Source organism: Serinus canaria, chromosome 11 (assembly GCF_022539315.1).
Source record: "Serinus canaria isolate serCan28SL12 chromosome 11, serCan2020, whole genome shotgun sequence".
NCBI lineage: Eukaryota > Metazoa > Chordata > Aves > Passeriformes > Fringillidae > Serinus > Serinus canaria.
In genome coordinates, this window is record NC_066325.1 from 4040820 (window position 1) to 4055667 (window position 14848).

Here is a 14848-nt window from a genome sequence, read left to right on the forward strand (position 1 = left end):
GCTGCTCCCAGGTAAAATTTAGAATAAACAGCTAAAACAATAAACCCATTTCCCCTTGACCTTATCTCAGTTATAATCTCTATTCAGTTCTTACTTTTCTATGACAATTGAGAAAAAAATAAGACAGCAAACCAGAACATGATGGAAAGTGAAGTAAATAGTAATTGTGTTTGAGGATGGTGTTGGAGAAGGGAAGTTCAAGTTTTCATTATATTAAAAAATAAAAAAAATATTATTACCCTCTTCATTTAATGAAAAAAAGCTGGGTGAAGAAACTCACACAACACTCTCCAAGGTGAGGTAAACAGCAACAAGTCTGAGGCAGGATTTAAACTGTTAAGTCTTTTTCAAAGAAATGAAGCAGATTTGTTTAAAGGTATCCACTTTGAAGGACAAATGTACAGAAATAGGGAAGAATATCTCATATGCCACCTAAATGACAAGGTGAAGAGTCAAGAATATGCACAGACTTTTAGAAAGTAATGCAGTGTAAATGACATGTACCTTTTGTCCAGCAAGAGAAACACTGGGTGTTAACAACAATTTGATGTTTTTAAACTTTGCAATTTATTTCTAGATTGTGACATTTTATGTAAATAAACAGCAGCTGACAGCATGACATGGCTTGTTAATCCAACTATTCCTGTGTCTCATGTGGGTGTTAGACATTAAATCCACTGCTCTCCAAAGAAGGTTACCTGACAGTAGAGTTAGAAGGTATTTTCTTTTTAGTAGTATTAAATGACAACCTATATTGCAGTGTATAACAACCCAGCTCTGCATACCGGATTACATTGTTACAGAGGGTGATTTGAATTCTAGCACCCCTTTTTGTTCAGCAAAATGGTGTCAAAAATGTGCCACTTCAGGAATGAGAATTCTCTCTATCCACTGAAGAGGAGATGTGCCCTCATGGGCAGGCAGTCATGTTACAGTTGGCAATTCAGTTCTTCTAGCTCAGAGTGGATTTCTGTTTAGCTCAGGGCGGATTTGTGATGCTGACTAGTTGCATTTTCCAGGATAGATTAAATCCTAATGACTATGTCTTTATCCAGGATTCAGTGAGCTTCCCTAAAATCAGAAAGTTCTGTTGTACAGTGTTTTCTGACTGCATTTATCTGATATTCCTATTGAATTTCAGGTGGTTTATGAGATGGTGAAAAATGTTCACATTTCATTTTGGAATAAAACAAAAAATGAGATGATTAAGAGTCAGCAGGTAAAAGAGGCTTTTGTTTAAGCACTTACAGAAAACTTTCATTAAAGCATGATATTCTTTATCTACCATTGCCTCTTACACTCTTGATCTGATGGCAGATGTCACTCTTGAGCATGAATCCTTGTGTGAACTTTACAGATGGTTATTAAATATTTGGCTGCCAGCATGGATGAGGTGGCACTGATCCTGTAATTTATTCTGTGTTTAAACAAATAGCACTACTGGAACAGTAACCAGCCCAGAATAATCACCAAGGTTAGGTTCTGAACTGAACTTGTCATTCAAAAATCATCAGCTCCTGTGAGGATTTTAGTAACTCCACTGCCTTGTTGTATTTTCTTATGCTTATTTCTATATTTAAGTTTTGGAAGAAGTCCTGTTAATAAGACAGGATGTAGAATCCAAGAAACTACATATATTTCAGTTATGAAATAGATGATATGAGAAAGATATTACTAGCAGCAAACCCCTAATTTGGATGGTTGTTCAAAGCTTAAACTCAAATGTTACACGTGCAGGAAAGGTGCAATTGTCTTAAGGTATTCCTGTCTGTTGACATTTGCAGTTCCATTGAAATCCAAGTTTAAATCAAATTTAATTTACCATAAAGGAGATTATGTTTGAACTATTGGTAAAAGCTTATGTGCAGCCACGAAATACATTGCACCATCTCTTCCAGATCACTTTCTAAGTGCCCTGTTTTGGGTTCTGATATAATTGCAGTAGAAAGAACAGCTGCTGGTGAGGTGACACAGTGGATAAAAACTCTTGATGTGTAACTCTGCCAGATGCATTTTCCTTGCCTTGACCTACCTCTGAGTAAAGGTACCACAGGCAAATAGGAGGGGAAAGGGAGGGAGAAGGAAATCTATTTTTTATGCATGTATTTGCGTGCTCCTTGCACATTTTTACACACAACAGAGTTGCCAGATTTTTTTTTTGTCAGTTATAGGGGGAAAAACAACAATCCCCAAAAATTTGAATGTACTGTTACAGTACCTCTAAGTTGGTCACAAACCAGCCCTTTCTATTTCCTATAATCCCTTTTTTTCTGCATAATTCTAATTACTAAAACCAGAACATTCATGGTTTGCTGACTATAGCTGTGCTGTTGATTGTTTTCCAGCACAATAAATTTATTTTCCTGTAGACCTAGAACAAAACCTCTGTAATGCTGAGTAAGAAAAGTGCCTCACTCACTAGCCTCCAGTCCATACTCAGACTTTTCCAGGGAAGTGCTGTTTGCTGGAAACAAAGCTACAAAATCTTCACTTGAGTAGAGCAGACAGCGATATATGAGAGCTGAAGCCAGCTTTAAACTGGAGCAATATAAAACTGAGCACAGTGCTCCTCCAGCTTCCCACAATTTGTCTCTATTTGATTCACTTCTCCTACTTGATTGTTTCTTTTTCTTTATAATGGGTGAAATCTTCAGGTAGATCTTTGTCTTTTCAGTTAGAGCCATCCCTTTACTGCCAGAACTTGCATTTGACTCTTCAGACAAAGCTAAAATTGCTCTGTAGTGACTCTACTCTTATGGTGCTTTGAATCTGCAAAATAATGCAGAAATAACCATGAACAGCAATGGGACTGCAAAAGCTTTTCCAAGGTTGGAAGATCAGTCTTAGTAAAATTTGAAAAGTGTTTATTAGTGATAAGGAACCATTCTAAGTGAGGTTAACAAGTTGCATCACAGGAACAGTCTTTGAAACAGTACCATGTACTACATTGCATATAGATAGTTATGATGTCTTGAAAATAACTTTGTTTTTCTGTTTATCCTTGTATATTTCCTTTCAGGCACATGTGGCTTTGTAGAACTGCAATACAAACCTACAAATTAGAAAGTCAAGCTGTCCTAGGGGAGCATTTAACTATTCATTACAATCCAGGGCTGTCTGCTAAACAAAATATGCTGATTTGCTAAGTTTCTGCTAAATGTATGTACAGAATCAAATGCATGCATGAAGTATTAATACAACATCAAAGTTGGGATTTTACATGTAAGAATTTCAGAAATTTCAAGACTGAACAGCCAAAGGGTTATTAACTTTCACTGGATATGTAGTGAAAAAAAAAAAATCAGTTCTTGTTTTCCTTTTTGACCAATTTCTCTATAGTGGAGCACCTTTGGGGGGAGCATGCTGTTACCAAAAAAGAAAAGATATCTGTAGTGAGCAAGAGGCCAATGGAACCTGAGATGTGCCACCTATGGGGTGGCCACAGGACCATCCCCTGTGCTGGCCCTGCTAAGGGACCTCCAGCACTGGGGACAGTTTTGGGACCCCACAACAAGAGAGCCCTGCAGGGGCTGGAGCGTGTCCAGGGCAGGGAACGGGGCTGGGCCAGGGGCTGGAGCCCCAGCAGGGGCTGAGGGAGCTGGGAAGGGGCTCAGCCTGGAGCAAAGGAGGCTCAGGGGGGCCCTTGTGGCTCTGCACAACTCCCTGCCAGGAGGGGACAGCCGGGGGGTCGGGCTGTGCTCCCAGGAACAGGGACAGGAGCTGAGGGAACGGCCTCAGGCTGGGCCAGGGCAGGCTCAGGGTGGGCACCAGCAGGAATTTGCCCATGGAAAGGGTGCTCAGGCCTTGGCAGGGGCTGCCCAGGGAGCTTGGGAGTGCCCATCCCTGCAGGTGTCCCAGGAAGGGCTGGAGGTGGCACTCAGTGCCCTGGGGACAAGGTGGGCATTGGGCACAGCTGGGACTCCATGGGCTGGCAGGGATTTTCCATCCTCAGTGATGGAAAACTGTGACTCTGTGATTTTGGGATTCTCAGCCATGTTGAGAACCACAAATTAAGAGTTGGAGAATTACCTCAGTAATATTCCATTGCATGAGCACACAACACAGAGCAGTAAAATATGCCTATCAGCACACTAATAAAAACTTGGAAATGAGAATTACTGGACTTTTCTGACCCCTGTGGAGTAAAAGATACCACAGTTTAATATCACTGCATATATATTATGTTTTCTATTGTGTTGGTTTTTTTTTTTTTTTTTAGACCTTATCTTAATGCAAACACACAAAGAAATAAGGTTGCTATGGGAACTCTAACTCTTAATTCTGTGATGTGTGTGTATAACACAACAAATGTAGTATTGCACCAAGCCTGTCTTTTGCATTTAATTTTTGGTGCATTTTCAGAGAAAGAAGCATTTTATAAACAATGTAGGGAATGGATGGAATACCAGTACATCCAAAATATTACAACAATCTGATAAACTGCAGCTGTTATGTGCACTTGCTCTTCCAGATTTCACTGTGCCATTATCCTTTTTCCCTACTGCTTTCCCATTCTATCAGTGTTTGAAAAATTGAACAGCCATAAAATATATCTGTCTAAACATATCTGCCTTGTCCAGGATCCCAGCCCAAACTGCACTTCCCTATGGTGATGAATTCCTGGTACCTGCTCCAGCCCTGGGCACGTCACAGTGGGTGCTTCAGTGCCGGACACCTCTGCAAAGGGAAAGCTGAACATCCTTCCCATCTGCAAATGGCTCCAGCTCTGCACTGGGACAGACAGAGGCTGCTTAGATATTTTTCCACTGTTTATATTTTTCTCACTTTAGGATCCATTATTCAGCTATTAAATTGAAGATCTACCTCAGAAAGTAAAAAAAGGAGAAGCTGAGCTAGGCCTGGTTTTTTTTGTCCATCTCTTCTAATACTTTCTGTTTGAAATCCTGTCAAGGTTTTCACCTTGATATATGCAGTTATCAAAAAAAAAAAAAAAAAAAAAACCAAAAAAAACCCAAAAAACCCTTATTTATGTGGTGTTTAAGCAATCTTTTTTTTTTTTTTTTCAGTAGATTTTTGATAATAATAATGATAAAGCTGACCTATCCAGAATATGCTTAGGCTAGGAATTAATTCTCACATTCCTTCCTAAGCTGGGTTGTCCTACAAATATCACTACTTGCTCAAACACTTTTTTACATACAATATTTCAAATATTCATGTTTTGGTGTTGATCCCTGTGGTTATCTAGTAAGATTTTGTTCTTTCTTTGACTCTTGAAGAACAGAAATGTGATTTTGACTATTGTCAGATATATAATACAGACTGATAGTCCTTGTGGTTAAACCAGAATAAAATGTTATTGTCATTTTCTTAGGAAAAAGTGGAAATTTAAAAATAAAAGTCTATGAATTTGGACAGCCTCAAACCCTGCTTTCATTTTTCACTCTATACTTTAAAATTTTTAGTGATTTGTAATTTGAATTTAATTGTGCAAGAAATTATTGGTGCATTGCTTTAGACATTGCAAATAAATACATAAGACAATTGTTATTGGATTCAATGGACATGGAAAAGGTCAATAATTCTAATTAAATTTCTTATGAACCTCATCTAGCATGAGCTAACTAGCCCTGAAAGCCAGATCTGAGGGTGGGATCTGGATCCATGGCTGGTTTTGTTGCTGTCTCTCTGGAAAACCTTTGGCATCAAAAACAAGTGCACCAAATATTTTTAAATTCCCAACAAAACAAAACAAATCACAAAGAAACCCAAAAGTATCAAAAAACCCCAAACCTCCTGGTTATTTTAAAATAATATTTATTCCTTTCATAGTCCTGTGCAACTTTGTATGATTTGAAGATGATCAGCTGCAGTACCTGAGTAATGTAAAAAGTAAATTTGTAAATGGAGGTAAATCCACTTCAGACACTGCAGTTGGTCATGGAAATCATCTGAAGTACCTCATACAAAGTTACTTGATTATTCAAAGTTATCCAAACTACCCAAAGCACTCTTCTCACCTAATTATGTTGCTTTATTCTAGGAATCATTAATTAATAATGATGTTATTAAAAAACAAACAAGCATATCTTCCTAGTACAGGAGTAACTGAGGTTTTATTAGAATTAAGGGGAAAATTAAGGGCCTCGATATTTTTTATTTTTCATTTTTCATTTTTTCTCATCTAAAATTTCACATCCAAATTAATTTAAAAACTGATAATTACTCTATGAAGTGAAATGTGGGGTGGGGGAATGAGAAAGGATTAAAAGTTATTATATATCCAAGTTCAGTGAGAAGCATGGTCATGTAAATGAAAGCTTGCCATAGGCAATATGGGAGTTTCTGAAGTACAATTTTCCCTTTTTTGTTGAATCATAATTTTTTACTTGTCTAAATCAGCAGCAGTTTCTGCTGGCTTCTCTCCTTGTTTGCTGGCTCTTTGTTCTGGAACCACTTTAAAAGGGGCAGACACAGTTCCTCTACCCAAGGTTTTCATTCTGAATTCTATAAAAGCCTTGCAGAGTTATAAATTATCTTTTTAAATCTGGCATGGAGAGAAATGAAATGTGTTCAATAAATACAATTTTTTTTTAGCACTGTCTGTTTATCAGGAGTGTGAAAACTTAATGAGCCCATTTATGTTGCAGGTAATTCAGATTGTCAGTGCTGTTGACAAGGATGATCCTAAAAATGGGCATTATTTCCTGTACAGCCTTCTTCCTGAAATGGTCAACAACCCAAATTTCACCATCAAGAAAAATGAAGGTAAATAGAACAAATATAACATGTATATCTCAACAGGTTACTTTCAAATTGGTTTTTTTGATTTCCAGTTACTTTACCAGTGTGTCCTTTGTGCAATTAAAATGTAAATAATCTGCTGAATGGTGCCTTCATTAGATCACTTAAGCTATTTCCAATAAGTTTAAAGTAGATAAGAAGCAAGAAAAGTGAATGTGGAATTTAGATCCAGAAGACAGCTCAGTGACTTAAATAAAATGAAAGCATGGATTTGCTGCCTGTATTATTCCTATTAATATGAAGTTCCAGAGATAATGGTGTAAGATGAAAATCTGAAACTCTGTTGATAAATAAATGTTGATTCCTACATTGAGTGTTTATGGATGGAAACATAAAATTAAGTATCTACTAAATCTCCCAAAGAAAGCACCTTTTCAGCCTGTTGGTTGTGGGTATAAAGGTTCCAAAGTATTTTGGTGAGGAGCTTTTCCTAGAAAGAGAAATCCCTTAGGTCAGCAAAGCCCAGAAGGGCACTTTGAGTCCCTGTGCTTTGGAGCACGTCTGGAAGGGCAAAATGTCATTTTGCAGGGCTGTAGAAGGGACCATTCGTAGGTGATGGAAAAAAAACCCACTCATTTAATATTTTTGGGCAATAAATTTATACTGTGAGCCTATTCTTCGGCACACAGATCAGTTTGAAGGTCAGGTGAGAGAAGGAGCCAGGACTGAGTGCTCCATGTGTTTGTAGTTGAATATTCTGCAAAGTTGTTCAATCTTGGCTCTTTTTAATAAAGCACACCCTGCCAGGAATGCTAGTCAAAATCAGTTTCTTATTTGAAATTGTAAGAAAGTAAAGCCCTGGTTTGTCCATTACCAATAGGAAGATGAATGTGTGTGCTGTATGTGCAGGGGTGCAAAAGCAATGCATGAAATGTCAATACAGAGGAAATGCTGTTTGCATTTTTTTATTCTATCTGTTCCAACCTAGAAGCATGATGACCCTGTTTTGCTAAATGACACTGCACCTATATTCTTAAATCTGCTTAAATATATCCTATCTTTTCCTTTTCTTTAGATGTGTTTTTCTCTTCTAGCATTCACAAAATGTGTCCCTACTTATATCTCTATTTTCATGTAGTAAATGAGTCTCTGTGTTTTCTGGAGAAGATAAAACAAATCTCTTCAAAATGCATTTCATAATCATCAGCAGTGTAACACAAATTGAATTAAGCATCCTAAATGTGAGGTGGTTTGCTTGGCACAGCATGACAAAGTAAAAAGATCTTAGCATTTCTCTTCATGTTTAAATACTGAGCTCATGTTGCTAATTACCCTTGTCCTTCCAATCTGTTACCTATTTAAAACCCACTCCTGCTCCTACTCACAGCCAATGGCAAAATGAGTCCTGAGCTGAGTGGAAGTGAGGAAACTTTCTAGGTAACAAGGTTTAGAAAAATAAGTCCAATTTTGTTACAATCACTGCCACTCAGTTTTATGCAGTTTTTAATGTGTTTGAATCAGTTAAATGTGAAAATCCTCTTAAAACAACCACCTGAAATCTCTTGAAATTACAAATCTGCTTGAAGAGACTTTTCTGATTTAATCCTCCAGTATCCAATAATAAAACTCCAACTATGCATGCCATCCTTGTCTATCAAGGATGCTCAGTCAGGGGTGCAGTGCATGGTTGGTGCTAGAACATGATCTCCCACAGGAAGCAAATACTCCTGTCAGAGCCAAAATCAGGGTATCATTTGGCTGAGGTGAGTTTTATGTCCTTTAAACATCATAGATCTTCAGTAAGTCTTTATTTAGTTATGCCACTTAAACAATGAACTTGACCATGACTTTGTCTTGAATGTATCTGCAAGATGAGCATGAGTGATTATTCATGTTGAAAGACAGCAATATCCCTAAAAAACCCTGAATTCACAAGTCCAATTTCTCCTTTTTTTTTTGTATTACTGAGTGTCTGGGCTGTCCATAACCAAGCTGGTGTGGAACTGTTAGGAAATGTCTGTTACAAACCTTCCTTTCCTTTCTGGAGATCACATCACTGCTCAATACAGTAAAGCTTGGAACAGAAAAACATTCCCTCACACTGGTGGCCAAAATCCTTGACATCTTCCTGACTGCGTCCTTATCTTCAATTTCCTATTAGATTAATTAATTCCTGCCAAACTAATTCTTCAAGGCATCAGAAATTTTATGGCTGCTGAAGAAATGCTGTCTACTTGTGAATACCACACAGGGACTGCATTTTCCCAGGAAGCCTCCTGTAAAACCCAATTTTTACTTGCTAGAATTAGCACATTTATTTACTTAAATAATTTTTAATATCTTGCCTTTCTTCAAAATTCTTTTGAGGGCTGAGATAAACAGAAGTAGTGCTCCTCAAGCAATGGTATTGCCCTTTTGGGTTCTCTTGTGCTTTAGGTAACTGGTGGCATTTGGCCACCATGTAATGGTGACATTGAACGTGGTGACATTGGTGCATCTCTCTCTGCCAGGAGAAAAAGCTGCAGTGCCCTCTTTCTGTCCCTCCTGCCAAAGAACACATAAGATGCCTGTGATTTGGAATGTTGCCTTCCTGTGTAGAACAGAAGCATAACCATTAATCAATTTAGCTTGTTGCACACAGGCTGATTCTGTTGTTCAAACCTTCCAGATCACCCTAAGGCAACTTCCCCTGATAGTCAGTAATTAACTGTGCTGCTGACATGCACTGCAAATATTATGATTGGCCACGTTGTTGAGAAATGTGTTTAACTAAGTGACACACCAGGTATCTTCATCAGGAACCACACAAAAAAAAAAAAAAAAAACCAAAACACTTCTCAGAATGTTTTATGACATATATAGAAGTTATGCTGTGCTCACAGCAGAATCTGTGCCTTGAAATGATGCACTGGTGTTCTTCATTTGCTTGGTTTGCTGAATTTCCATACTAATTTCCATATTATTTGTTCCATAATAATTTATTAATTTTTCAATATTATTTTTCCATATTAATTTTCATATTATGAAATTCCATATTCCTTCTGTAGACAAGATACCCAAAACTGCAGAGGCTGTGGTGGCTTTATGTAAATAATGTAAAAAATGTAAATTTAAATGCCATCAAGCATCTCACTGAATATCTCTAGATCATCTCTTAGCCATCTTTATTTTCCATCTCTCCTGATGCTTTTCCTCTCTCCTTTTCTGAGCTCAGAGAGCCTTTACTGGGTGGGGTTTGTAGGTTTAGTGCCTTGGGTTCCTGGGCAGTGAGGGATAATCCAAATCCAGGCAATCATGCTCTCTCGAGCTGTAATCAAGGCATGCTGAGCACTTGGATTGCCAGGTGCAAAAACCTTTATCCCCTCTCAAGAGGAATAATAGAGTTATATTAAAAAAAATATAAGAAGTTAATGCTACATGAAAATCATGTCATGTTTTCTGTGTTAGACCTGTGACTAAACCTGTGACTCTGTGACATAACAAGTCCCTGACTGCACAAACTCCTGAGTGAATCTCTGGGCACTTTCCACGTGCTTTTGTGCTGGGTTTTCTGCAGAGGAACAGAAGCAGGGAAAAAATGAAAATCTGTGGTTTGTGTGGTGTGTCTGAGAAACTTTGAACCAGAAAAAACTCAAATTTCAGATGAAAATATCTCATGTTTAGACAAGTGTTGATACACTCTAGCAATGTGTTGTAGACTGCCTGGAATTAACCCTTCCCAAAAAAACTAAGCTTACAATAAATGACAAAAAACTGACAGGAACCTAGACAACTGATGAGGATTTTGTACTGTCATGGCATCAGAAAATGGAAATGAGACCTCTGGAAATGGAATTGGGATTTGTTGACAGCCTTTTTTTCACGTGAATGGTCTTCACAGAGCATTACCTAAAATCTTGTGCTGCATCCCAACAACCCCTCACAGCAGTACCTGTTGTGTTCTGTTTTCAGCATTGAATCCTTCAGGTGCCCTTAGATTGTTCAAGTGAGAACAGAGCTCTGTGATAGAAGCATTTTCACACATGCAAACATTTTGATATGCTGCCAGTGCAATTTTTACTGTCAAAAACTACCAAATACATCTTTGCCATAAAGAGACATAAAGTTTTCCCCATGAGAAGCTGCCATTGCTATTCCATTTTTCTGATGCCAGAATCTGTTTCCTAATGGAATAAACTCCAAATTGGACCTTCCACAGTGCCTTTGGATGCAGTAATTCTTGTGACAGGAGAAATGGTGCATCTTCCCTGGATAAATGGGATATTCCATACTTCTTGTAGGGTTTATGCAGCACAGCAGTCCTGGGGTTGCCTGGTCCATGGGCAGGGCTTAGGGTTAGGAGGGTTAGGAACTTTACTGGCATGAGCTCATATTGCTGCAGAAATCCAATAGCCTGATTTGGCTTGTAACAGGCTGATTATCAGTGACCAGCCTCCTCTCTCCTCAAATATTCAATGTCCATCTGGCAAGCTGAGCTCTGAGTTTGGTCCTGACTCTAGTGAGTGCATAGGAAAATGTTTTGGGTTTTTTTACTTGAAGAATTATATATCTGCCTAAGTGATTAACTCTTCTGGTTCTCTCTAACAAGCTTAATATTTATACTCAGCCACCCTTAGTCTGTTACATCTGTGATACATATAACAGCTCCAAGAGAGATCATGTTTAAATGCCCATTTCTTTCATTCTTTCCTTCAAGTTAAATCTTGCTTGTGTCCTCCTTGTGCTGATTTGAAAGCGCAGGCACTGTGTCAGGTGTTTAAAGGAAATGGCCTGGCATAATCACTTCAATCACTGCCTTGCATGCCTTTGTATACTTTGGATTATTTTATATTTCATCACCTCTTTCCCATTAGAAACCAAATATTTCTAAACTTTCACAATAGCTGAGGAAAACAACTACAGACAAGCACTTTTAGATATCCCAAATAATAAGACAAATTATTATCACTTTTTTTTTGTTAAAGTACTTCTCTGTCCCTGTGATTTTATTGCAATAAAACCTGGATTTTTCCCCAGCTTTTTTCATCAAAGTATTTTTAGCAGCATCTGTCAAATACATACCTGGAGGGTGAGTCTTTTGTTCCCACCAGAGTAACTCTCCTGTGTTAAAATAAATCTTTCCATGAAACACTTTCTTTTGGCATTTCTGGATAAGTCTCTCTGCCATTGTCTCAGCTGCCAGCTGAAGCTCCTTCTGTGTTTTTGATTGACTTTTCTCTCCAAATGCATCCCTCAGAGAGCTCTGAGGTGACTCCTCTGTTTCGTTGCCCTCCTTTCACTTTGCCCAATTTCAAAGTTAACCCCCTGACCCCAGGCACAAATTGCCAGAGCAAGGACATCATTAAACCCATCATTTCTGGGTGGATGTGCAGTGAACATCCAGAATCCCAGCACCCAAACATGGATGTGCCTTGGATGTGAGCAGCACTTCCTCACACATTGCTGCAGTTTCAGGCAATTTTGGGAAGCTTTGTGGCCCAGCTGCCACGTGCCAGAGGGTGTTCCACAATGGCACTGCTCGAGGGAAAGCACATGCTTATGTATTTCTAATGGGTTTAATTATCATCCTCATTTCTTTTCTATATCAGTAATTAGAGTTTCAAACTCCAAAACATTCCAAATCACATCCTTGTTAGTGGTTTTCTTCAAATTAAGTGATGTGCTCAGTCTTGCATCTCATAAGTTATTATTTTTCTACCATCTGTCAAAATTAGTGGTATGGAAGAACATCCAGAAGATGTAAAGGAATATGAGGCATAATCCAAGGAAAAGCATTGATCAACATCTCTTTTAATAAAAGTGGTTTTAGTCACCAGAAATCACAAGGAATACTTGCATAACAAGGTGCCAGCAGTGTGAAAGGAGCAGTTAAAAATAAAGCATTGCAATGTATTAAAAAATAACAAACACAAAGTACCCTATTATCTGGCACTTGTGTGTCAGGATCTGCCATCCACAGGCACACATCATGTTTCTCCAGGAGTGTTCATGGTGTGAAAAATGTATTATAAATATCATACTATCAATCTTATTCTCAGCATGGCATTTAAACTGGAGTTCTTAAATAGCAAAGTTCAACATTTTTATAACCTGTACATGCCAGAAGAACTTCAGTTTATTGATTTTTTATGAATAATAGAGTTAATAATAAAATTGCTAATACAAAATTATTGAAATATTTCTTTTGTAGCGTGGTTGAAAGATTTTGTTCAATAAGTTTCTTTTTTGCTTCTATTAGAAATTTTAAGTTAAAGAAATTAAAACAAAATATAAAAATGTTATTTTGCTGAGTAGGAAGGTCTAAATATTGCCAAAACAAATCATGTGGCAGTTAAGGTAACTAAGTTCTATGAAACATTGTAATTCTGTGAGTTAAGAATAATTTAGCTTTTTTTTTCCCTAAAAATACTTAATTATATTTTGGGATCATACTTGTCTCTCTCAGCTAAAAACAAAATATGATTTACAGGCCTGAAGTAACACAGTCTACTGATGGCCTGCAAGTTATCCTAAACTACTGAGCCCCCTTTTAAGAATTATGTGTCTGGTGTGCCTTGTTCTGCAGCTGGAAAATGTGTCAGGATCACAGTGGGGCTGGGAGGGGACCTGGAGACACTGTGCTGCCACACTCCCTCACTGTGGCAGCAGGCAGGGACACAGGACTGATTCAAGCTTCCACTCCATTAATATACAAAAAGGGATGTTCAGCCAGTGCAAACAGCTTTGCTGGAGCGAGTGGTTGTGCATTAGGTGGCAAGTGGCAAGTCCCTGAAATAATTAATGCAGTTCCTTCTTTATTATACTCAGGTTCCTTTACCCTTGGTCCTCAGACAGTTCACCTGCCTGAAACTGCTTTGGATCAGAAAACATACTAGATCATCCTTTGGGAGAAAAGTAATCCATTTTCTTATTTGCAAATCTGACAATTCTAAGAGGTAATGTCATCCTTTGAAGTAGGACTGTGCCTGAGAACTGAAGGAGAGGAGCCCTTTCTCCGTGACAAGTGATGAGCTATGTGAGGGGGAAATCAGTGTTATACATCTTTAGATTATTCTCAAGTTCTAGAAGACTTGGTAGAATTCCAAGGTAATGATAATATTCCCAAGGGACCCCAATACATTCCAGTAGTGCTCAGAGGTTCTGTCTTGCCAGGCAGTGGATGAATTCCCATTTTCACTCTATGATTTTACATTGCAGTTGAAGTGCTATATCTGACTCCTGTCTACTATCCCTAGCAAGGCTCCACTTTTCCCTGGCACTGCAGTGTTAGTCCCACCTAGCTGAGAATGCTGGTGCCAATATTCTCAGTGTCTTTCTGCTGATAACTTTCTGCTTCCTTTCCCCCTTCTTTCTTTACTATAATCACTATCAGCTGTGTTCTGCTATTCCCTCAAGTTCTGTTTTTCCTTGGTGTTAACTATCAGTTGAGTGAGATTTGAAACAACTTCCCTGGCAGGGATGGCTGTGGTGTTGTTTTCTGAAGTGATTGCATTAATGTAGAAGGGAAGCCAGCATTTTTCCTCTCCAATCCTTTGTCCTTCACTGACACCTGCTTCTGCTGTCTTTCCCAGCTTTCTTCTTGCATGCAGATCACTACTCTTTCCAGAACTCCTTTCTGATTTGAACCAGGTGAAGAGTCAGTGCAGTTCCTCTGCAAACACTTTTCACCCCTGTCTGGGTGATTAAATCTTCTTACAATGGTTAACTGCAATTCACCACTTCAATAGGCTAAAGAGGTGACTCCTTCTTGGTGCACACAGCTGAAACAGAGAACTAGGATCAACTCTTCAGAGGCTAACTCAGCTGCCAGCTCCTCCACCCCGTGACCCTTCTGTCTGTTCTGTCCACCTGAATCCTTATTCACTCCTCTCCTGTATTCAGGATGCAGGACTCCAGACAGATTCCCTCTCTCCTCGCCCTAAGCCAGAGGTGATCCATCAAGCCTTCACTGGACTGGACAGGCCAAGCTGATGGATGAACCAGCAAGGAGGGGGCCATCTGGTAAGCTGATTGTCCTCTTGCAGGCATCTCCAGCTCCTCTTCAGCCCTGCTGTGCTCCCCAGCACGTCTGTACTTTTTACAGTTTTGCACTGGCAAAGTGTTTCCTGGGAGCTTCTGCTCCAAATGCTGTTTAACCTTTCCT

At 38.7% G+C, this 14848-nt stretch overlaps 1 protein-coding gene across 1 annotated transcript in view; it reads left to right on the forward strand.

The window, feature by feature from the left end:
- CDH8 (cadherin 8) overlaps window positions 1-14848 on the forward strand; it is a 159315-nt gene that overhangs the window by 123820 nt on the left and 20647 nt on the right. Inside the window, exon 10 of the mRNA XM_050979066.1 lies at window positions 6612-6729. Within this exon, the coding sequence (XP_050835023.1) occupies window positions 6612-6729 (118 nt within the window). The remainder of the gene's footprint in view (window positions 1-6611; window positions 6730-14848) is intronic.